The 23743-nt window shown below is 58.5% G+C and overlaps 7 protein-coding genes across 7 annotated transcripts; 4 read left to right on the top strand and 3 right to left on the bottom strand.

Moving 5' to 3' along the window:
* Positions 1 to 409: 409 nt before the first annotated feature.
* Positions 410 to 2317, top strand: EsH8_IV_000575 (uncharacterized protein; the record flags this gene model as incomplete). Its single annotated transcript, XM_083265465.1, has 1 exon — positions 410 to 2317. One exon carries the CDS (start codon positions 410 to 412, stop codon positions 2315 to 2317), a length of 1908 nt encoding a protein of 635 aa, XP_083124360.1.
* A 594-nt stretch (positions 2318 to 2911) lies between these two features.
* On the top strand, positions 2912 to 3267 carry EsH8_IV_000574 (uncharacterized protein; the record flags this gene model as incomplete). Its single annotated transcript, XM_083265464.1, has 2 exons — positions 2912 to 2941; positions 3028 to 3267. 2 exons carry the CDS (start codon positions 2912 to 2914, stop codon positions 3265 to 3267), a joined length of 270 nt encoding a protein of 89 aa, XP_083124359.1.
* Positions 3268 to 3696: 429 nt separating this feature from the next.
* On the bottom strand, positions 3697 to 4781 carry EsH8_IV_000573 (post-initiation translation factor DPC29; the record flags this gene model as incomplete). Its single annotated transcript, XM_083265463.1, has 3 exons — positions 3697 to 4307; positions 4407 to 4463; positions 4535 to 4781. The coding sequence occupies 3 exons, from the start codon at positions 4779 to 4781 to the stop codon at positions 3697 to 3699; spliced, it is 915 nt and encodes a 304-aa protein (XP_083124358.1).
* A 562-nt stretch (positions 4782 to 5343) lies between these two features.
* On the top strand, positions 5344 to 11663 carry EsH8_IV_000572 (AP-1 complex accessory protein LAA1; the record flags this gene model as incomplete). The annotated part of the gene is made up of 2 exons (XM_083265462.1): positions 5344 to 11127; positions 11187 to 11663. The coding sequence occupies 2 exons, from the start codon at positions 5344 to 5346 to the stop codon at positions 11661 to 11663; spliced, it is 6261 nt and encodes a 2086-aa protein (XP_083124357.1).
* A 2578-nt stretch (positions 11664 to 14241) lies between these two features.
* On the bottom strand, positions 14242 to 15452 carry EsH8_IV_000571 (RNA recognition motif domain-containing protein; the record flags this gene model as incomplete). The annotated part of the gene is made up of 4 exons (XM_083265461.1): positions 14242 to 14874; positions 14934 to 15142; positions 15198 to 15336; positions 15390 to 15452. 4 exons carry the CDS (start codon positions 15450 to 15452, stop codon positions 14242 to 14244), a joined length of 1044 nt encoding a protein of 347 aa, XP_083124356.1.
* A 1753-nt stretch (positions 15453 to 17205) lies between these two features.
* EsH8_IV_000570 (uncharacterized protein) lies at positions 17206 to 18875 on the bottom strand (the record flags this gene model as incomplete). The annotated part of the gene is made up of 3 exons (XM_083265460.1): positions 17206 to 17877; positions 17940 to 18793; positions 18851 to 18875. The coding sequence occupies 3 exons, from the start codon at positions 18873 to 18875 to the stop codon at positions 17206 to 17208; spliced, it is 1551 nt and encodes a 516-aa protein (XP_083124355.1).
* A 988-nt stretch (positions 18876 to 19863) lies between these two features.
* On the top strand, positions 19864 to 22039 carry EsH8_IV_000569 (uncharacterized protein; the record flags this gene model as incomplete). Its single annotated transcript, XM_083265459.1, has 2 exons — positions 19864 to 21160; positions 21321 to 22039. The coding sequence occupies 2 exons, from the start codon at positions 19864 to 19866 to the stop codon at positions 22037 to 22039; spliced, it is 2016 nt and encodes a 671-aa protein (XP_083124354.1).
* Between the last annotated feature and the right edge of the window lie 1704 nt (positions 22040 to 23743).

Here is a 23743-nt window from a genome sequence, read left to right as displayed (position 1 = left end):
GCTTACTTTCAATTCCCAGTCTGAGACTGGCCTGATCCGAGACCACCACCCCGGCCCCCAGACCTGATCTCTCTCCGCGGGGAAGAAGGAGGGAGAGAAACATTCCCCATCCACGCGCCTATCTCCAACCCGAAACCTCTCATCTTCCGCCGCCCCCAAGTGCGCCTCTGCAACCCTGTGTGTGTGTGCGCCTGTGGTCTGGCCGCAACCGTAAACCGCCCATCCCGAACAAACATTGGACTCCGCCGACCATTTCGCCGCGACGGGCTCCCTTTCTTCAGGCGCCTTGCGTCATGCCCACGCCCAGGAACCCATTGGCCCACCTCGCTCCGATTCCTGACCCTCGCCCGCCCATCTCCCCCAGTCGCTGCCACCGCTGCCACTCCCTCTGCCGCTCCTGTTGAGCGACATGGTGGACATGGACGATGCGACGAGGCTCATCGGAGACCTGCATCAGAAGCTAGCCGACCTCGACCACAAGGTTGCAGCCTACCGCCAAGACATGGCAATCGAGTTCCATAGATACTCCCGCCAACTGCTCCAAAACATCCCACACGACATATCAGCCGAGGTCGACCGTACCGTTGCTGCCTCCTTCGACAACTATCCCGCTCTCAGTCCCGCCCTCGCGCCACCACGAGACCTTCCTGACTCACAGCCACCGCCCACCGACGACACCGAGGAGGTCACCGAAAATCATACCGGACCCCGCGACCCTCCGTTGCCGCCTGCGTCCACCACCCAATCCGTCCTCCCCCATGCCGGCACTGGTATCCTAACCTCTCCCGACACTGCGCACGACCGGGAAAGAGACAGGGAGTTCCACGGCCTCTTCACCCCAAGCTACCTGCCCCTGCTGGACAGCTCACACCAGTCACCGGCAAACCAATCGCCATCCCTCGCACCGCTTCCAAAGCCTGCTACCGACGACGACATGGGCCGGCGCAAGTCCGGACAGGGAGTGGATCAGCCTCCGACCCAGGTGTCGGCTGCTGCGACCCAGACGCCAGACCGGCCGGGCCACGAACGCCGTGCGACCGATGACACGACATCCTCTGGGGCCTCCGAGCAGAGTGACTGCAAGGTGCGTCGGAGCGCCTTGCGGAGGACCTCGAGCGGATCTAAGCCCCCTGCCAGCCCCAGGCGAGTGCGCTTCGAATTCGAGGGCGGGGAGGTGCTGCCTACAGCCTCGCCCCAGTCATCAGAGCCGTCGTTGGTGCTGTCGCACACCCTTGCCAATTCGAGGTCTACTCCCCCCCCGCGCGAAGATGAGTCAATGAGCATGAGCGTCGAATCCCTACTCGGGCCCGACGAGGACATCGGGCCGCCACCGAAAAAGGTCTCTTCTTCCCAAGCACTTCGCGCCCTCTCTCGAGCCCCTCTGGATGTCAACACTGTTTGGACCGTCGTGAACCCCGATGCACAGGGACCCGCGGCGGATAAAGAGGGCGGAAGCATGCCTACGTCGGATTCCGAGAGTTCCCTGCAACACAGCGACGCCGCCCAACCTAGCCCGAGGCTTCAACATCGCCCGAAGCAGACTGTGATGGAGCGCGAGCGGACCCCGGAGCCGCCGGGCCCCGCTTCACCGGACACATCCGACAAGGGAAGGGAAAGTGACAGGGAAAGGGACGACGACGGCGATGACAGCTCCTCTGACGATGGGTTCCTCGCCATGGCAAAGCCCAAATCATTTGCTAACAAGAAAGCCATTCTTTCACCATTGTCACGCTCACCGACAAGGGCGACGGCGCCTGTGCCTTACAGTCCCACTCCGGACAGCTCGGGCTCGCGCAATGGAACCAAGTCTCTTTCGGGGCAGCAAGAGGATGAGGACGAGGATGACGAAGACATGTTCCACTTTGAGGGGCTCAGTGCGCCCCCTAAGCCTCGGTCGCGACCGGCGCCGATACAAGAGGAGGATGAAGAGGAGGAAGAGGGGGAAGCAGACACAAACGAGCCGACTGCCCAGATTTTATACTCAACCTCGCCCGCTGTATCAATTCCCAAGCCCCCAGAACCCTCGATCCCGGCGCATCTCATCTCAGGTTCAGTGGGATCCTTCAGGGGTCGTCCTGTCATAATGCCTATCGTCAAGAACCCCGAGGTCTACCAGCAGGCAGCCTCGCTTGGCGATGTCAGCAGCTTCATCGGCGGACTGGACGGGCGCAGTGGCGTAGACGATGGGGATTTAAACAGCTATCGTGCCAGTGTCGGGCAGTCACTGTTCTCTGGGACACCGCGAAGTTTGACGGAGCGGATGATGATGGAGGAAGCACAAAGCCAGAGGCGGGCGGCGGCGCAGCGACCGCACTAGATTGCGGCGCATCACAGCGCTATATACCATTTTTCATCTGTATAATACGGATATGGGCCAACTGTAGATTTCCGGAAGTCTGTACATAGACCGTGCTTCGGCGTTTAGAGGCATTGTGGTTGGGCAACTGGGCGGTACGACATGCTGATGCTTTGGGCGGATTGGTTGGGAGGTCTCGGCAGGTGTTGCGAGCATTGTTCTCACACTGGATACCGGCATCATCGTAGTTTATGAATGACAATGTCAACGGCCTGCGGGTCATCGAAAAAGAGACTGTTCGTCCCAACATGGTGAACTACGGAGTGCGGACGTCGTCGCAGGTTATCATGGCGTGCCATGCCTTTCGGGCTCTGTCAGATCGGGCTGGGTGCCCCACACCAAACCCCGGAGCACGTGGAAAAAACCTGCGCCGAGTCTCCGGCCATCCCGCCCAACCCCGGCGTCCAATCCCGCCGCAGGTGATTCGCAGTGGGTGGGCAAAGAGCTCCCATCATCCATCGACCCTGCAAATCGTCCGACCTGTCTCCAGCGTCATTGATTCCAACTGCACAATCCACACTCACCGCGAAACGCAAAGCACAAAGATTTTTCAAAATGGGCGGTCTTAACCTGGAAGTTTTCAAGGTATGGCCTTCCTCTTTTTTTGTTGTTGCGCTTGATCGTCCGACTCTGGGAGTAATTGGAAGCTGACAACGTCGCGCCACTGGCAGTTCGGCATGTATGTCATGTTTCCCATCGGCATCATGTACTACTTCGGCACGAACCTCGACAACCGCTTCGCCGTGCCCGAGTTCTGGCCCAAGGCGGAGCACTCGCACAAGATCCCCTTCGACCGCGACGAGATCAAGTCCGAGTACATCAGGCTGGCGCGGCGGCAGCGGGCCGTCGAGGACATGAGGAGGCAGAGGGAGGCGGCGCAGAACCCGCCCTCGAACGAGGAGCAATCGTAGAGTAGCGACAAGGGAGGCCGACCTTTGATGATGGCGAGGGAGGGCAGACCCAATTGGGGGCGACATCCGAGATTCGGCATTCGAACATTCAGACATTCGAGACGAAGGCATCATGACATATCTAATGCGCGAACGCTGCTGGGATGGGAGGATGCGAGCGAGCAGCATTCCATGTGAGGATGGTGCTGGGGAGGAGGAGGTGCGCTGTAACATATGGGCGTTTGGCGGTCAAAAAAAAATATTTGGCTTGGGAAATTGTCATGCGATGGACGCGGCGTTCGGGCAGGGTACCTATTTTTGGGGGTCCAGACATCGCCCCTCAGAGCAGCCAATTGTGGTGTATTATATGTGTTTTTTCTACATGTTGTACAAAATGGAAAACCCGACAGTAATGTACATGTCTATGCTTTCCCCACGTCCTTCATTCGTCTACGAGTCGAGGTTCTCCTCGATCCTAGCCCATTCCTCCTCCGGGATGTCTCCTTTTGTGGGGTTGGCGTACACGGCCTGCACCTCGGGGAACTCCTGCAGCGCGGTCAAGAGGTCGCCCAGCGTCGTCGCCTCGAGCCCGGCGTCGATCTTGACCTTTGTGTCCTCGTTGGCGGTCCAGACGATCTCGGAGCTGAGCAGATTCAGCTCGAACTTGGGCCCGACGCCGTTCGCGACGGCATTGGTCATGTTGGGCTGCGTCCATACCACGAGGTTGCCCTCCTCGTCGGCCTCGAGGTCCTCGGCGCCCGCTTCGATGGCGTCGTCCATGATGTCGTCGATCCCGGGTCCGCCGTCCTTGGCCTCGAAGACGACCCTCCCGAGCCGCGTGAAGAAGAACGTCGCCGCGTTGGCCGTGCCCTTGTGCTTCTTGATGAGGACCTTGAGGTCCTGCAGGCTGCGGGCCTTGCTTTCCGTCTCGATGTCGATGATGAGGGCGACGCCGGGCGGGATGATGGCCTCGAGGGTCAAGGACTCGAGGCTCGCGCCCGAGGCGGAGCGGCCCTGGCCGCGCGCTATGGCGGAGTCGATCACGTTCTTTGGTGTGCCGTCTGCGAGTGGTTGAGATTCATGTCAGTTGCTGCTGGTCCAAGATCCTACCCCCCCTTCCCCCCCAAGACTGCAGGTGCGTTTGTTCGTCCTTCAAGTACCTTTCTTTGCGGCTGCGACAGCTGCGACCAATTGGGGATTATCGGTGGTCCCGTATACTGCGAGAAATATTTAGCCTCTGCCCATGCGACAGCACAACCCCGAGGGACCTGGGGGGGGAGGGACGCACGCCTCGAGTAGAGGGCAATCGTCTTGGAGTGCTGGCTGCGCATGCTGTTCTTCTGCGCGTCGGCGGCGCCCTTCTTGTGCTTGATCTTGGACCACTTGTTGTGCCCGCTCCGCGCGGCGGGCGTCGTCGACAGCGGGCGGAGGCATTGGCGGCAGAAGGTGGGCTGAGCTCGAGATGTCGGCACGGGTGCGACGATGCGCGATGCGATGCTCCGCAAGGGGCCGGAGGCGAACGGACGCATGGCCATGCTGGTTTTCGGGCAGGAACGCGGCCGTCTTTCGGGGGGTGGTTGAGGCGGGAACCGGGATCGGGGTTGGGCCTTTGGGAGGGGGGGTCTTGCCGTCCTATCTCCTCTGGTTCATGTCAAGTTTCTGCCGGGACACTTCCGCGACATGGACGGCCGCGACTCTGAGAGCTCGGAGCTCCAAAAATTTAAACGGGGCAACGTCAGGCGGAGCGGGCGAGGTGTGTCCTCCTATTGGGCCACATCCCTGCTCACTCACCCGTCATAATCGGTACCCTACGCTTGAGCCACAGTGGGTGCGCCCAGCGCCTCAAGTGGTATGTCATGGGCCCCCAAAACTTGGGCTGGCCCCGTCTGGGGGGGGTAGCCGCCCCTAATTGCCTGGGCTTACCTTAGACCATCCCGTACCTGACCACATGCCTGTCCTGTCCTATCCTGTCCCTCAACCTGTCCCCAATATCACACCCTTCAACACAAAAAACCCGTTTGACGAAAGGGACAAACTATCGAACACCCAAACCCGTGTGTGCGCTCGACGGCGTCATCACACACCTCGACCGTTCCCATGTCGTCGACAGGGGCCCCCAATGGCTCCAACGGGGAACACGCGCATCCAGCGGCCTCGCCCCGGCCATCATCAGCTGCATCAGCAGCACCTCCACCGCCTGCCCCAGCAACAGCTTCCCCCGCCGTCGACTCAGCGGCGACCTCGACCCCCGAGCTCGACGTCCCGAAGCTCCAGGCCCTCCCTGCCGAACAACAGGAGCTCTTCCTCTTGACCTTCGTCTCGACCCTGTCGAAGCACGTCCTGAGCCTCTCTGCCGACGACTGCACCGCCCAGCAGTTCTACCTCAAGAAGGAGATCTTCCAGATCATCAACCTCCCCTCCCCGCAGCCGAGCCGAGTCGTCAGGAACAACCTGGGCAAGTGCCTCGCCCACATTTTCGGCAATGGCGACAGGAAGCTCCTCTTCGAGACCATCAACGACCTCATCGGCATCATCTCCGGCGCCAAGTCCAAGACCGATGCCGGACCGCGCACGAAGCACGCCGCCGTCGCGTGCCTAGGGGATGTCTACGCATCCGCCGGCGACAGCGCCATCGGGCTGCACCAGCTGGCGTGCGCCACACTCACCAAGCTTCTCAGGTCGTCGTCCAACAACGCGGGGCTTCGCGCCGCCGTCTTCGGGTCCCTGAGCAAGATCGTCAAGATGGTGGAAGGGAGCGTGGACGAAAACGTCGCCAGGGATATCTTTAAGCAGTCGCGCAGCTACTCCACGAGCGACAAGGGCTCGCTCGTGGTCGTTTCGGCGTGTCGTTGCCTGAGGACTCTTGTTCGACACACACCTTACTTCGAGAACTCCAGCGACTTTGAGAAGCTGCAGGCCGCCGTCTTCAAGGTCATTGACTCGTCTTCGTCGCAGGTCAGACATGCGGCCGCGGAAGCGCTGGCAGAGGCCATGGTTCGGGGATACTCCGAGACGGGCATCGCGGAGGGAGCCCCTGCGCCGAAGGCGTCGAAGAGGTTCTCCAAGAAGCCCCCCAAGCGCACCGGTACTCAGGCCAGCATGGTCGCGGACGAGGACGAACTGCCTACATCACGGCCGGGTAGCCCCGCCCCCAGCGGGAAGAGGACGCAGGATCTGGCGCTTACGCTCACAGACATTCTCAAGGTCTTGTCAACGCAGTATACCAAGATGCCGACGTCCAACAGAGCCAGGGCGGCCATCGGTGTTTGCTACGGCAAAGTGCTGAGAAAGCTTGGTGAAAAGACGGTGGAGGCCAACTACCTCAGGATTCTCGAGAACTTGACCATCGACTTGCTGGGACAGCCCAACATCATGAACAACCGCTATAGACTTCTTATTTCGAGGCGCATCGTTGACGCCATTCTCCAGGATATCATCGGGCAGAAGATCTTGGGCGAGTCTGGCCAGACGGCGGCGGCCAAGTCTATTATCAACAGCATACTCAAGAACTACCCTCAAGCTCTGACCGAGCGGCCAGAGCCATCGAAGCACACTCTTATTGCGGCCCTTGGCGCGGCAGCCTCTCTCATCAACGGCCTAGGTTCCGCGGCGAACAACTTTGCAGAGTCCTGCAGGGATGGCCTTCTCCAAGTTCTCCAGCACCCCAGTTACTCGGTCCAGGTGCACGCTTCGGCATGCATGAAGGCCTTCGTCCTGGCTTGCCCGCAGCAGCTCCTGCCCTGCTTGTCGGTATGCATGAACAGCCTCAGCCGGGAGTTGTCTCTGCTCACGAGCGGGCGGAACTCCCCCCGACGATGCGTGGGATTCGCCCATGGTCTGGCGGCAACCCTGAGTGCCAGCCCCGCGCGGCCCCTGCACGGATCTGTTGACATCAACAGCCGTGTCTTGACCATGGCCACGAACCTTTTGAAGTCCAGTGGACAGTCTGAGCTGAGAGTCTCAAGCACTCAGATCCAGGTCGCGTGGATCCTGATCGGCGGCCTGATGTCCCTGGGACCAAACTTTGTCAAGATTCATCTTTCTCAGCTGCTGTTGCTGTGGAAGAATGCGCTACCGAAGCCGCTGTCAAAAGACAACACTGCGCACCGTAGTCCACTAGAGGCTTCGTTCCTGACACACGTCAGGGAATGTGCCCTGGGACCTATCCTCTCGTTCCTGCAGTTTAACCACCGGTTGTTGACGGTCGATGTTTCCAAGCGCATTGCTACCATGCTCCAGAACACGTCGGCTTTCTTGCGAACACTGCCTTCGAAGAAGACCACCGATGACGTGTCGCAGAGGCTGACGCCGGCGCTGCAACTCCATGACCTTGATATGATGGTCCAGCGCCGTGTCATGCAGTGTTACATCAAGCTGGTGAACCTCAGCCCAGCTGGCGGCAGCGAGGCCCTGCTGCAGTCCAACCTCCTCACCATCGCCATATCGCTGTTCGCGGACCCCGAAAACTACTCTGCCAACTCTCTTAGCGCGTCCATAGCGAACGCTGCCGCCACATTCGAGACCGTCTGGGACGTTGGCGATAATTCCGGGTTCGGCATTACGGGCCTCATCTCTGGTTTCAAAGTCAAGAGCCTGCCCGGACAGCAGGACAACACAATAGAAGGAACACCGGTTGAAGAAGACACACCGGAGGAGTCCATCGACAGGTTATTGCTATCGCCAGTGTGCGGCACCCTAGAGCACGACGCATCTCTTTTGTACGTGGGCGACACGACCTCAGGGACGACCAACCCCGACCCGCCGGCCACCGAAGTCATCAACATGGCCATTCAGTTGTTTGCTTTTGTTTTCCCGCTCACGCCTCCCAAGGTACAGGAGAGCGTTCTGGAGCAGGTGAGGACGTTCATGTCTGCCGGCACCTTGTTGAGAGATCCCGGAAGGAAGGCGGCCATCAACGTCAACGTCTCGGTTGCGATCTTGTCGACGTTGAGAGTGGCGGTCAGGGAGACCCGGTCGTCTCCCGGCAACATCACTAGCATCGCCGTGGAGAGGCTGCTCCAGGACATGCTGCGCGACTTCGTCATCGACGGAGACCAGTATGTCCGCAGTGTCGGCTATGCCGCAGTTGCAAGACTGTGTAACGCTTGCGGAAATGCCTTCACCAACCACGAAATCAAGTACCTCGTCGACACGATCGTCGGCAACCGTGAGCCCAGCGCCCGTGCCGGCTGCGCCATGGCACTTGGGTCCATCCAAACCAAGGTGGGTGGCATGGCGGCTGGCTACCACTTGAAGACCATTCTCGGCATTCTCATGTCTCTCTGCAACGACCCCCACCCGACCGTTCACTTCTGGGCTCTGGAGGCACTGGCACTGGCATCAGATGCAGCTGGGCTGAGTTTCGCCGGATACGTGCCTAGCACGCTCGGAATGCTGGCGCAGCTGTACGTCTCCGACACGCACCACCCGGAGATCTCGTCCGCCATCACCATGAACCTCGAGATGGAGCTGTCAACTCCGGCGGCCATCACGCGATGCGTCGACTCCCTGATCAACGTCCTGGGTCCCGACCTTCAAGACTCCACCAAATCGCGAGAGCTCATCCTCAACCTGGTCGGTCAGCTCCAAGAAGAGGAGGACCTGCTGGTGCAACGAGCAACGTTGAGCTGTCTCGAGCACTTATCCCTTTACGCGCCCGGGTACATGAACTTCGAGGAGTACGTCAGGCTGCTTCAGAAGTACCTCAGGTCAGAGTACCCCATCTTGCGGGACGTTGCCGTCGATGGCCTCTACAACATCATGAAGAGGAACCCCAACGATGTAATCAGCGCTGCAGAGACGGGCTTCGAGGACCACCTGTGGCTCGTTTTGGATACTGCGTCGACACACGACGGCATCCGAAACATCATCAGGAACTGGATGCGGCAGACTTGCCTGACAGACACCGGTCTGTGGCTTCACCGGTTCCAAAATGTACTGAAGATGACGAGGGTCAAGGCCAAGGAAGAATCGGCCGCCGGAGCCAAAAAGTCGGGCGGTATGCCTGACCTGCAAGATGAGGAAGTCGCCGGCTTCGCGGCAGCGGCCGGCGTTGCCAAGGACGACCAAGACAACAAGGCCGGGGCCGAAGTCGAGCCTCTCCGGTGGCAAGTGACGACCTTTGCAATCAGCTGCATCAACGACATGTTTGTCCTGATTGCGAAGGATGTGATGACGAACGGCGAGTCCGCCGCCCAGCTGGAGCTGCAAAACAAGATTGGCGATGTTGTCCGCATGGCCTTCTCCGCGTCCACGTCTAGCGTTCTGGAGCTGCGTGTGTGGGGTCTCAAGATCATCGGGGCGGTCCTCAAAATGTTTGGAAGGACACCGGACCCGGACTTTGACGAAGCCATGCTTCTGGAGCAGTACCAGGCCCAGATCAGCTCGGCGCTCACGCCAGCCTTCGCCGCCGACTCGTCCCCCGAGCTGGCATCCGAAGCGGTCAACGTCTGCGCCGGGTTCATTTCCACGGGCATCGTCACCGATGTCGACAGAATGGGCCGTATTCTCAAGACTCTGGTCTCCGCGCTTGAGAACTTCTCCAAAGACCACGAGAATGCCGGAATCGGCGACCTGAAGGGCCTCAGCTCCAATGCGCAGGTCATGGTCAAGATGTCGGTCTTCTCGGCCTGGGCGGAGCTCCAAGTTGCCAGCTCCGAGCAGAAGTACCTGCTGGACGTGTTGAAGCCGCACATTGGAACGCTGACGCCGCTGTGGCTCGAGTCGCTGCGAGAGTTCGCCCGCCTGCGGTTCGAGCCCGACATCTCGATGACACTGGGGCCCCCATCGCTGTCCGGCAGTCTCGACACCATTTACGCAGCCCTCAACCGAGAGACTCTGCTCAAGTTCTACCAGGAGTCATGGCTTAAGCTCGTCGACGCCATTGCCAGCCTGATCGAGCAAGACAGCGAGTTTGTCTTTGATGCCTTGGACGGGAAGGAGTCCGAGGGACTGAGCACGAACGGCCACACGAAGGGGCCCGACATCAACTACCGCGACGAGCCTGTCGCTTTCTTCTTCGTCCTGTTCGGCATCGCGTTTGAGGCTCTGGCCACGCGCCCGGGCCAGAGCGACTCGCTGGCCACTCAGGAACAGAACCTCGCGATCCTGCAAGCCCTCAAGAAGATCCTCCACCCCAGCGTGTCCGGCCACGCCATCTACAGAGAGGCTATCTTCTCGGAAACCATGGACCTCCTTGACCGACTGGTCCTGACGGAGGGCCTCGACGTGCAGGGCGTCATTGTGGAGATCGCAAGGGCCCTGTGCGTCTCCCACCCATCCGCGCGCAAGAAGGACTCTGGCGACGACGGGGACCTATCCGACGACATTGATCAGCTGTTCGAGCTCACGCGAATCATCGTCCTGGTGCTCTCCGGCCTCCTGCCCAACCTCGCAGAAGCAAACCAACCCGTCCGCCACCAAATGACGGAGGAGGCGGTGCTCCTCATCCGGTCATCCCTGAACGCACTCGTGGACGCCGCCGAGGTATTCCCCTCCATCATCAAGACGGACCTCCACGCCTGCATCATCCACATCTTCGCCACCATCCTCGCGACCCCGGGATGCCAGGTGGTGATTGTCCCCCAGTCCCTTCCCACCCTGAAGCGCTTCGTCGGGAGCATGACGAAGTCCCGCAGGAAGGGCAGCGACGACAGCGGCCCGTCGCCCACGGACGTCCAGCTGCAGGGCTGCCTGCGTCGATTCCTCTCCATCTACCTCAACGCCCAGAAACGCGAGGTGCCGACGTCCCTCACCTGCGTCAAGAACTGTTTGCTCGCGAGCACCATCCTGCTCACGGGCGGCACCAACTCACTGGCGGCAAACGATCCCCTCGTGGCAAGATACCTCGACGAGGTGATTGATTGCCTCACGGATCGCATGGTATGTAGCTGTATCCTCGCCCCCGACCGACATTGGCACATTGCTAACACCCCGTCCAGACGGCCAAGATCGCGGCAAACTGCATCAGGTCCCTGCTCCTGCAGGCCAACCCGACGCCGGCGGACCACACCATCGCGCGCTACATCCTCCCGCGCCTCGTCGCATTCGTCTCCAACACGGCCCCAGACGACCCCGAGAACGCCCGCTCCATGATCGCGCACTCGCTCAGCCAGTACGTGGGCGCCGTGCCCAAGGACCGCGTCCCCGTCGCCATGGCGCTCGTGCTCCCCACCTTCCTCGCGCGCGCGAGCTCCGAGGGCGAGGAGTGCTACAGGGACACGAGCGCGAGGCTGCTCGAGCTCGCCGCCATCGACCAGAACGCGTTCCGGACCGTCGTGGCCAGCATGAGCGACGGGCAAAAGGCGTTCCTCGAGGAGGTGATCCGGTGGGGAAGGCAGCAGGGGCCGACGGAACAGGCCGCCAGCGGGGCGACGGGCCAGCCGAGCATCGCGCTGAAGATGGACTTTGGCGGCTGATTCGGCCAGGCCGTGCCCTTGACGACAGGACGAGGAACGGAACAGGGGCGGCACCTCGTGATAGGAGAACCAAGAGGAGGGCGAGCGGGCAAAACGGCGTTGAGGTAGCATCGGACGTGTTTCTCTCTGCATGGAGAGGGGGGGCACATTGCGTGGAGGTAGAACACAGGAGAAGCAGAAAAAACAAATGCATGATTGTCCAGTTCCATTTGGCCATTTACTTTCCGGCTCTTGCCATTGACCGCGTGCCGTTGCCTCGATGCGAGAGCCGCTCTTTGGACCGGCGAGGGGTGGGGGGTGGTATTCGTAGGCACACCCGGCCTCGTTCCGAAGCAGCTCCTTCACCTCCTCCTCCTCCCCAGTACCACCTACCTTTCCGAGCGCAGGCAAACCGCATCGCATCACGTCGCATCACGTCGCGGTGTATGCTCCGGCCGGAAGGGCAGATTTTTTTCATTTTTTTCGTGGTTTAGTTCCATTGGCGCCAGTCGAGTGAGAAAGGGGGTTAGGTGGTAGGAGGAGTGTAAGGCCCGTACGTCCCCCCGCCCATCTTGGAGACCGTACGCCTGCATGTTGCCATTTTCCCCCGACGTATGCTGCGGTCAGCTCCCGGAAGACAGGTATTTATTTTTTATTTATTTATTTTAAACTTCTCTGGGTCGAATGCGGAGAGGGCGTGGGGGGCGAAGAGAAAGAAGGGAGAAGGGGACGGATGGTTCTTTGATATTTCTTGGTCCTACCACAGACGCGGGTGCGTGTTTGGGGATATCGAGTATGGCCCAACACACACCACCAAAAACATGGACCGACCGGCCGCCGAGCCGACAGAGGGCGTAGCCAACCAGTTCGGCAAATGCGTTGGCTGCCTCCCCTTCCCTTCCCCCTCCCCCAGGAAGCCCAAACAAATAATAATGGACAAGTCTTAACAGGGGGGTAGACATAAACTCCGTCCGATCTTGGCCCTTTGGTATGTGTGTGTGTGAGTGTGTGTGCGTGGATGTGGATAGGCGGAGCTGGGGAGGGATGGGGATGGGTACTTTTGGGAGCTGAAAAGAGAAACAGGACAAGAGCCAACGCCGGGGAATTGCTGTGAATTGCATTGGAGGGTAGGGTATAACGTAGGGGAGGGAGGGTGTTCAATATACAAGGCTGGAGGTGAACAGGTGGTCCGAGGCTGTATGCATGTTTGCTCCAATATTCTTGGGGGCAGGGAAACCGCAAAAGATGGGGATGAGAATGGTCGAAGCTGCGTTGCGCTCTCCTCCCTCCCTCCCCCCCGATGACCCGAGGATTGCCGTCGCTGCCATCAGGGAGAATGGCGCCTCCCACCGGGCATCTCTCGCCGGTCGTGGCAGCAAATGCGCACGTGTACACATGTAGGCGCCGGTCTGGACGCAAATTACGGGCGTTGGGGGGTGGGCGCTGGATGTGCATAGATTACCACCCCACACGAGGTGTCTGTCCCCATACTATTGCTTCTTCCTTCTTCACCTCCACGTCCCATCGATCTCATCGGACGAACCAGGGGTGAGAAGATCGTGCAGTCGTCGTGCAGAAGACGAGACGGTGTTGTGGCAAACGGCAACAGACGTCAGCCCGTTGCCAGGAACCGCCCCCACCCTTTCACGTCGTGTTAGTGTCCTCCGTGCCCGTTGGACGGGTAGCTGCATCGGGCCTCTGGCACTGGCAGTTTAGTGTCACGCAAGCAGAGGAGGCATTGAGTCGCATCGATTTCGGCGTCGAATAAAGGCGTCAGAGCCGCATTAGCACACTTGGTGTGTGTGCCTCTGTGTAACAAACGCAAACCCACCCCCATCGTGAGGCCCGGCAGCTACCATCTACGCCGGGCCAACGACGACTCAATTCTCCCTGCTCTTGAGCTGAGCATCGCCCGTATCCCACTACGCACGACCGCGCGCCAATTGGCATAGAGAACAAGGCGTTGCAAAAGGTCCCATCTGTTGGCCACGGGCATACTTCCGCATCTGGGGCGAATGTTTGTTGCTCGCAACCCGCTTGAACTGACCGAGACGAACACTCAACCCCGGGACCCAACCAACCAGAGGAACCAGTCTTCACCAAACGAGCTATGCCTCATGCAGCGTGCAGGACAAGTTTGTTGGATTTCTCTTCAGTGGCCTGGCCTGATGGAGACTGATCCAGGTGCCATTAATAGCTCTGTCCAAACCAATCTATTTTCATTTCAGATCATTGTTGGGCCGGGCTCGCTTGCCACTGGGGTGAATTTGCTCTTGAGGCATTTGTATTCGTTGAGGCTGCTGAACTGTCTGATGTCGGTTCGTTTACATTACGTGTACTGGTTTTCGAGGCTCGACCGAATAATTGAGCGACTGCTAAAGAAAAAGAAAGGAAAGGAAAAGCAGAATACGTTACATCGTTACATCGTTAGGGACTATTGCAGGACTGGGGAAACCACAATCCTGGCATAACATACAACCGGGGCAGCCCAGACCGACCAGGCACTCATGCGTCCTTCAGGGATGCACACAGCGGGCATGCTGAATCGTTGGTGGTGGTTTTGTCGAACAAGCTGCATGCGCTGCGGGCGGCGACTTCCTCATCTTGGCTTTCTCTCCTTGGATTCTGATCGAGACCTGCGGTTGCTGCCGTCGACAACGACCGGCCCTGTCTTTTGCTGTCTCTGCGGTTGGCGGGAGGATAGCGACTCGCCGGTCGGCCGGTTGTTTGACCCAGTGGCGGATGGCACTTTCACCCTGTCAACTGCTCTCCTCTTCTTTGGCGGATCGCTGCTCTTTCGTCGGCGGGAGCCCAAGTCTCGAGGGTGCTCATCCGCGGATTCTTCGTTGACCATCCGCGCCTCTATTTTGCGGGCGTTCCACGTCTTCCCGTTCAGAGTTTCTGCGACCCTTTGTGCGGTTTCCGAGGTCCGGAAAGTTGCAAATGCATGGCCTCTTGTTTGGTTGTTCGACCCCCGTGGAACATCGATCCTTTGAAGCTCCGCTTTCACTGGTGTAATTATTTCCAGGCTTTGCCTTATCAAGTCCTTGATTTGGTCGTCCGAGGCGTTGTGCCCTATGCGTTTGACAATGATTCTCCTATGTTCGGTAGTGACTACCTGGCCGGAGGCACCCGGGAAGCCCCCACTGCTGACTCCGTCATCCGGGTAGCAGACGGTTTGCTGCCGAGTGGTGATATCTCCCTGTTGAAGAGAGCGACTCCCAGGATCCCACTGGATTTGCACAAGTCAGCGAAGAAACATTGGAGGGGCATAAACCACACCACCCTAACCTGCGCATACGATGGCTCCGAAAAGGAGTCATGCGGATAGAGGCCCGTCTGTTGGTAGCTCGCTGTTCCAACGTCAGGCCCCCGTGCCCTTGAAGGCACGGGCACCGGGCTTTCGTTCAGATCCACGCCCTTGACCATGATGGGGTTTGTCATGTTTCGATCGTCGAACATTATCCGTCTGCCATGGAACACGCCGTCCTTTAGACGATCTTGATGCGCATTAGCAAAATGCTGGACAATATTGAATAAGTCGTTTGTACCCACCACATGCGCCATAGAAATTGTGCTGGCCCCTCACTCTAACCCAGCCAGAGGTACTAGGGGCGAAGATTTGAACACGGTCGACAGCGCAACCCTCGCGGAGCCAATCCTTTAGCTGTCTCCAGTTTGCATCAAATGGCAGCTACGTCGCCTGTCAGAGGAGGGGAGTAAAGGCTGCGTGGTTGTGGAACAAACGTTGGCTATGGGAATATAGAAGATTCCCGTTTCCAGACCAGGAGGAACCATGAGCGGTTGCATGGTGACACGGGGGACGGGAACTGGCTTCTGGCACGGACTGTGTTCACTGTGTGAGACCAATGGATCGGATTGACTGATGGCTCGTGCAACGATGAAGAATTAAACGGAACCAGTATCTCATGTATTACAAGATCCGGCAATGAACCAAAGCAGTCTAGGCCGGCCCTGATGTGTCCGGGGAAGCCAAAGAAAGATGAACGGTGGCTTGTGTTCTTGGAGAAAACGATGGAAATTGTCTTTTATATTGGGGTGGCTATTTTGAGCTTGCAAGGAGTTCGAGTTATCAACCACGCAACAATGCCATTGCGGCGGCTGCCTGCCTGCCTGATAGAGAGACAAACCTATCTATTGTCTCGATAAAAGGGGTGCGCACCGCTGGATGCCCTCTATGGGGGGTGCCTGGGCAGAATAACTGCTTGGCGGGCAGCTTATTAGGTGAATCCTGACATAGTACCCTGACAGACGAGCGGCGCTTCGCAAGTCTTCGGTACCATCGTCCCCAAAGTCGGACCGGCATTGGTCGTGAACTATCTTGTACTGGGTACGCGCGTATGGACTCAATGCATGGGCTGGTTGCAAGGAACGAGAAAACCGTTGTGCAAATCGTAGGATTTGCCATCAAACTCCTCCCTTTCGGCGGCCCGTTTCTAAGTTGGACTTTGTGTTGTGGGATCTGTGTGATGCAGGTTTGTATTCCGCAGTCACTTATCGCCCGCATGCGCATGGGTTGGTTGGTGCGAGTAAGCAGGCTATGGGGATTGCATTGGCTGATCCAATCCTGTGCCGCGGATCTGGGGTTTGGGGTGGCAATGGAACGGCCACGGGCACTAGCCAGGTATGCTCTCTTAAGCTATCGCCGAAGCCAGATATACGCACGATGGTGGGTTGCATTGGTATTCGATTAGACCGGGGTCGTTTTCCCTCGAGAGTGGCTAGCGTCCCGGTTGGCTGGGGTGGAAGTTAAGACGCCATCAAGGGCAGTAACCCAATATCGTCTAAGCTGCCCGCATGTGGTATGACCAGCTGAAGGCGTTGCTCAATATTGAAGAGCAGGTCTGGCTAATCTCTGAGCTTTGTGCCGGCCAATGAAAAGGGAACCTCGAAGAGAAGCAAACTTGATGCCACCCGGTCGCATCGTAGATCCCTGTGAGCGACTCGCTGCGCCGGGGCACGCAGCAACCGCTTCCAACACTACCGCGGGCTTGAAACAACGAGGCGCAGATGCAAGCTGCGTGTAGGGTGAGAAAAGCCGCTAAAGCCGATAGCCACTAAGCGCGAGCTTTATGCGCCAAGTTCGTCTGTCGGGATAGTAGAATGCAGCGAGGAGCCTGTGCCTGCCGGTGGTTAAGCGGCAGAAGGCGCAGCAGAGACTCGTTCAGCATGGCGAACCTGCATGTCGGCGATCGGGTTCTTCCATTCGAGGTTGTTCCCCCGCTCTGAAGATAGATGTGCGTCCCAGAAAACGCCAGTGTTCCCTCAAAGGATATCTTGCAGGATGTGGCTGCGGCGACGACAGCCTTCAGTGAACACGCCCTCTCCACACGAGGTTGGCTGAGGCAGCTGGTTGGCTCTAGTTCTAACAGCGCCCCCGGCTGCAACAGCTGTCACCCGCGGGCCGCTGGGACACCAATTAAATCCTCTGGCACGAATTGTAGGCAACAGTTTTGGGCTTAACTTTCCCATGTGGTTGGCGCGGGCACTTAGCATGCTGAAGCCGTTCCAGAACCGGTTTGGCGGCCGACGCTGCGATTGATCAGGCCTTTTTGAAGGAAAAGGTGTCGTCGACTTCCGACATGTCTAGACCGGACAGGTCCTCGTCAAACTCATCTAGTGCGGGCACCTCCAATTGGGTCTCATCCTTGGCAGTGGTCATGGTCAAGTCGTTGCGCTGTGAGTCCTGCCACGGAGCCCCAGAATCCTCGGATTCGGCAAGCGATACCATGAAATGGTGCTTGGCATCTCCCGCCAGGAGCACGGCAGAATCCCCGGCCCAGTCAAGCCATGACGCCTGCGATTTGCCAAACACCTTTGTGTCGGGTAGCTGTCCTCCAAAATCTACCGTCCTTGGGCCGTCGGACAACGGGTCCCAGACGAATACCAAGCCCGCGTAACTGTCGCCTTCGCACGTAACCATTAGCAGCTCGCGGTGCGTGGGGTTCCAGGAGAAGCCGGCAACGTTGCTGTGGAAGATCAGGACGGCACGTAGTTCGGACGATGCAAGATCCCAGATCCAAACAGTGCTTGGCCAGTCCTCTAGGGTCGTAGCCAGGAGGCTTGATGACGCATCAAAAACCGACAAGGTGCGGCTTGCTTTCGCCTCGACGCTTCCGTTCATCGCACGGGCCGGAGCAGCGACAGATTGGGTCGCTCTCGAAAAAGAATGGCGCGAGCCCGACTGGGCAGTGTCGATTTGCTCTTGCCAGATCTGTCCCCGTCATGTTAGCATCAAAAGTTGCCACCAGAATGGATAGGCGTCGGGAAACCCACCTGGACGGTATCTTTCGGAGCGATGGTTGCAGGGTGCTCGAGTCTCATTGATTCGGCGGCAGACTTGGTATCCAAGACGCATACGCTCCGGGTGTGGTCACACACGGCAATGCGGGCACCATCCGGACTGAGTTGGCAGAGTTTGACCCCCGCGCCGAGTTCATAGTGCTTCTCCTCGGCCTCGAATAAAGAAGAGCCGGACCATGTCTTGAAGAGGTGGCCATCGGACGTGTAAAACAAAATCTTGTGGCCTTGGCCTGCAGCTTCCCACAGGATGAGCCAGCGGCCATCCGGGGTCCAGGCCAGGCCTTGAGCATCGGCGGTTTCTGGGTGCCAGGATCGCAGGACTTCCCGCGTCTTGGGGTGGTGGATGCTGACGATGTCTTTGCCGGCCACTCGAGTCAGGATACTTAGATGGGCTGAACCGGGCCTCAGCGAAAAGCCCCGAGACGCCGAGGTGGCTTGGTGGAATTTGGGGTTGGCGATCTCGACTGTTTTCGACGTTGCCAGATCAAAGATGGAGAACTTGAGTCCATAGGACGAACACATGAGGATGTCGTCGTCTGAGGGACCAAACTGAACAAAGGTAGGCTTCAAGTTGGGCGTTGCAGGGTTCCGGATGACGGCACGATAGCCAGGCCCCGAAGCCGAGTAAACGTTGATCTGGTCAGCAAAGCAGGCAAGAAGTCGCCGCGAAGACGGCGACCACCGCAGAGCATACGCAGGGCCAAGATTGGACGGCAGCTTGACGCTGTGGATGGTTTCCAAGCTTTCGATGGACCGCACGCTGAGGCTAGTTGGGGACAAGGTCGCAATCAGGTTGCCATCGGGACTGGGTGCGCAGTGCGGCGATGCTGTCGAGGGTCAGCGATCCTGTCCGCCGGTGTAGCGTGGTGTTAATGGCACCTTACATTTGAAGATCCTTGAGAAGTGCATGATGCATGGACGGCAGCCGCGCGTCAGCGGAGGGAAGGGGAGCAACTGCAAGCGCGGAGCAAGTAGAGTAGTGAGAGAGTGCGGGTGATGATGATGCGCAGTTTGGTCCGAAAGTTGGCCTATTTGGGAAAGACTGAGACAAAACTTGGGGTATGGCTGGGTTTGACGGGACGGGGGGCTGCAATCATGAGAAGTTGCTTCCTTGTGCTGTGAGGATGAATTCGGCAAGCGGCGTCGGGCTCGGTGGGGTCTTGAAGAAAAGCCGTTGTCGCAACGGAGGGCAACATCCCCATATGGTCGTCGGTGCAGGTGCGCATCGTTGTTTACCTTGCTTCCTACTTGGGACTAGTGCGGGGTGCTCGCCTCTGGCTCTGTCTCCGGGCTGTCTCCGGATCCATGGAAGTTGCCGGCCAGGCGACGACGGGCAGCTTCTCTTGGGACCAATCAACACGGCGCTATTTCGCCAGCACAAGCTGCTGCCGCTGCTGTGGCACGCACCGACGTGAGCCGCCCCCCAGCAAGGCCTCAGGGACCGCGGAACCCCGCTAAGGTTCGCCCAACTCCGTGAGGCCCGGTGACCTGTGCGCTTGCTCCAACGGCGCGCTCCCCCCTCCTTTTAGTGCCTTTTTACCGGCTTGCTTGAGTTCTAATAGGTAATCGCCACGCCTTTGCTGACTCACTGATGTCACATCTCCCAAATCGACGGAGATGGCTATCTCATCATTGTGATAGCAAGACGGCTCATAATAACCCTTAGCTCGGACGGAATCCATCTCACCAACTTGAATCTTTTCTTCGTTTCTCCACAGCCAGTTCGTTGCCAAGTGCCATATTAGTGGTGGGAATGAGCAGTCAGTGAAAGTCTCCCAACCAAACGTCCCTCTTTCCTCTTGTCTCTGTCTCATCCATTCCTCCCCTCCCTTCGTTTTTGCTTTTCGCATCTCATCTCACACCTCGCCTCTCACATCTCTGCTGTGAGACGGCCACCATGAGGCACAGCATATGGCCTCGCACTGCCTTCCGCAGCGGGCACCTGCCACGGGGTCGCAGCCCGCAATTGGTCCGCACACCGCAGACGCGGCGTCTGAATGTGGCCGCTGCAGCCCAGGTTACACCCAACTCCCAACAACAACAACAACAACCGCTCTCCCGCCGCCATCTCATCCAGGACGCGAAGCCTTTTTCCGACTTCCTCACCGATACCTTCCACCGCCAGCATGACTACCTGCGCATATCCGTCTCCGAACGGTGCAATCTCCGGTGTCTGTACTGCATGCCCGAAGAAGGCGTGCCGCTCTCGCCGACGAAGGAACTCCTGACGACGCCCGAGATTGTGCTTTTGTCCTCCGTCTTCGTCTCTCAGGGGGTGACCAAGATCCGCCTGACCGGGGGGGAGCCGACGGTGCGGCGAGACATCGTGCCGCTCATGCACCAGATCGGCGCCTTGAGGCCCCATGGCCTGCGGGAGCTGTGCCTCACCACCAACGGTCTGTCCCTGCATCGGAAGCTCGATAGCATGGTGGAGGCCGGCCTCACCGGCATCAACCTGAGCCTCGATACCCTGGACCCGCACATGTTCCAGATCATGACGCGGCGCAACGGCTTTGAGGCCGTCAAGAAGAGCATCGACCGCATCTTTGAGCTCAACAAGCACGGCGCGGGCATAAAGTTCAAGATCAACAACGTCGTCATGCGCGGCCGCAACGACCGCGAGATCATCCCCTTTGTCGAGATGACGCGGGACAAGGACGTCGAGGTGAGGTTCATCGAGTACATGCCCTTTGACGGCAACAAGTGGAACAAGGGCAAGATGCTGGGCTACGCCGAGATGCTGGACGTGATCCGGGAAAAGTACCCCACGCTGGCGAAGGTCAAGGACCACAAGAACGACACGAGCAAGACGTGGCACATCCCCGGGTTCGCGGGCAGGATAGGCTTCATCACGAGCATGACGCACAATTTCTGCGGCACCTGCAACCGGCTACGCATCACCAGCGACGGAAACCTCAAGGTCTGCCTGTTTGGCAACACGGAGGTGTCGCTGAGGGACATCCTGCGCAAGTCCAACAACGGCGACCCCCTCGACGAGAAGGCGTTTGAGGCGATGAAGCAGATCGAGATGGACCGCCGACAGGGGCTGGCGGACTCGGACAAGCCGCTGGGGACGGCGCTCAACGAGGCGGAGCTTCTTGATGTCATTGGCATGGCGGTCAAGCGGAAGAAGGAGAAGCACGCGGGCATCGGGGAGCTGGAGCACATGAAGAACAGGCCGATGATCTTGATAGGTGGGTAACGGCCCCGTTCTTACTGCTTTTTTCCGGGGTTGGAGTTTGCATTGAGACGGCGTTGGATACCAAAGGGGCGGGCTTGGGCATACTGGGGGGGTTCGCGAACGGCGAATACGTACATGTACATGATGGAAGACTGAATACCTAGTCTATTTAGATTCTCATCCGCTTCAATCGTCTCGTCCACGTCTGCCTCCCAGATTATCGAAATCCGCACCTCTGAATATGCCTGCCAACTTCAGCCCGGCACCTTCGCGGCGTCCCGCAGGCAGCTCAGGGGTACCTACCCATCTCCTCGCCTCCGCAGCCTCCCATCACCACCATCACGTCCGCTTCTTCTCCTCAACCCCTAGCCGGCGGAAGGACGGCACAGAAGACGCCCCCGCCAGCCCAACTCTAACCCACGTCTCCCCCACGGGCTCGGCCCGCATGGTGTCCATCTCCTCCAAAACCCCGACCGCCCGCATCGCCAAGGCCGCCTGCACCGTGACCTTCTCCTCGCCCGTCCCCCTGCGCCTGATCCGCGCCAGCCAGATGAAGAAGGGCGACGTCCTCGGCACCGCCCGCATCGCGGGCATCATGGCCGCCAAGCGCACGCCCGACCTGATCCCGCTGTGCCACCCGATCCTGCTCTCGCACGTCGGCGTCGAGGTGGAGCCCGCGAGCGACTCGGACGAGGAGACGGTGTTGAACATCGAGGCGACGGTGGAGTGCGACGGGAAGACGGGGGTCGAGATGGAGGCGATGACGGCGGCGGGCGCGGCGGCGCTGACCGTGTATGATATGTGCAAGGCGGTGGACAAGGGCATGGTTGTCGGGGGGCTGCGCGTCGTGTTGAAGGATGGGGGCAAGAGCGGGCGGTGGGAGATGCCGTGAGAGAAGGTCTTCCGGGCATTGTATTCTCATGTGTGAGATGATTCGCGAGCATGAGTTGAGGGTCGTCTTATGGAGTAGCAATGGAGATTCGTCTTCGATAAGATGATCATTAAATATACACATTCGAACCACGGTCACATATTTCGTCTCGGGTCTTCCTTGGACGGTAGAATCCTGCCGGTCCTACTTTGCGTATAATCCCACGGGAGTGTCCGTATCTTATTAGCCCGTCGAGGGCAGTGAACAAGGTCTTGTCGATGGACCATCCCCTTTACTCGGGTTCTGCAATCACATCTCCTGGTGACGCGAGACTCTGCGGCACGCTCTGGGCGTGGCCGATGTCCTTCGAAGCTCTCACTCATTGCACGCAGCAGTGTCACGCCGGCTCCATATGAAGAACAACGCTTTTGCAACAGTGCCCATGTAAGAGATATCGCCCCTGAACTCATGTGATGTCAACGCCAACTCATGCACGGCTAGCACGGTGGGTGGTCAACAAATTCATGATCTACCCGAACCAGAGCCTGGGCTAATTCAACTCGATGGTCTCCCCGCCGTAAGTGGACTGTAGCTGGGTGGGCACAAGTGCCAGATGGTCATAGTTGGAAGGCAGGTCGTGAAGCTCACATCAGAATGGCTTCCAAACGTAGGAATTGAGTACGGGTTTACCGCATGTCCGATCCAGCTAGGCCTTCTCGCCCCCACCATCTCTATATGGCTTATTCGGCTCTTGTACATGAATACAAATGTAATAGAAGGACAGAAGCACACGTCTTCTACCGGCGACCTAGTGTAACCGGCTCACAAGCCAACGAAGCTGTATGCATATTATCGCTTAGGTAAAGGACATATCCATTCAGACGGCTCTCTTGAGCTGAATGTCGAGGTCAATCGGCCAAGACTTGAGATCCCGCCCGCATGCGACAGTGACATATCGATACGTTCATTAAACAGCAGTGCGACGCGGTTCATTCTGTGAAGCGAACCCCACAAGACTCTCGATGATTCACCCACGGTGAGACACCATCGTCCCATTGCTTGAATCTGATTCACGTCTACAGACAGACGGCGGTCCATGCTCTGAGATGTTCAGTTCGCGAAACCCATTACCCTCCGCGTGGACGGAAAGTTGGAGCAATAGCCGCCCCCTGGACACGAAGTAAATGGGCTCATTCGGGCCAGGAATCTGTCGTGTGGCATTCCAACTGGAAACAAGACCCGCCTCTGGTTGGCTCTCGACATGACGGCTCACTTTACAAATTCCAGCAGACCGGTACTGATGTAGTGTCAGACACGCCGGTGTCAGTTCCGTTCTGGTGGAAGCTTATCAGCAAGTTCTCGTTGCATAGCACACACTCCCGGGGATACTCGAAAGTCCATGAGATGACGGATAGAAACCCAGCCTCTGCATGCTTCGCCCTGCCGGCGTTCATGCAGGTGTTGCCAAAATTCCCAGGGACGGTCACAAGACCAGCTGTATGCGGATTAGCTTGCCTTTCCGCTACGAATTCCGAGGGGCAGCAGGAATGCTGGTCTAGGAGAAACCGTACGCAGTCACGTACTAATTGGCCGCCAGTCTATAAAGGGACTTGAGGAAGCCTCCATTATAGTTGTCTCTCGGGTGTGTTGTTTTACAAAGTCCAAGTCACCACCCCCGAACCACAAACATTGCCAGTCGTTACGCCGTACTATTAGGGGTATGCG

The sequence above is a fragment of the Colletotrichum jinshuiense genome, chromosome 4 (assembly GCF_051148585.1).
Source record: "Colletotrichum jinshuiense chromosome 4, complete sequence".
Lineage (NCBI taxonomy): Eukaryota > Fungi > Ascomycota > Sordariomycetes > Glomerellales > Glomerellaceae > Colletotrichum > Colletotrichum jinshuiense.
The sequence above is the reverse complement of the archived record's forward strand: the minus strand, read 5'-3'. Positions and strand labels throughout refer to the sequence as shown.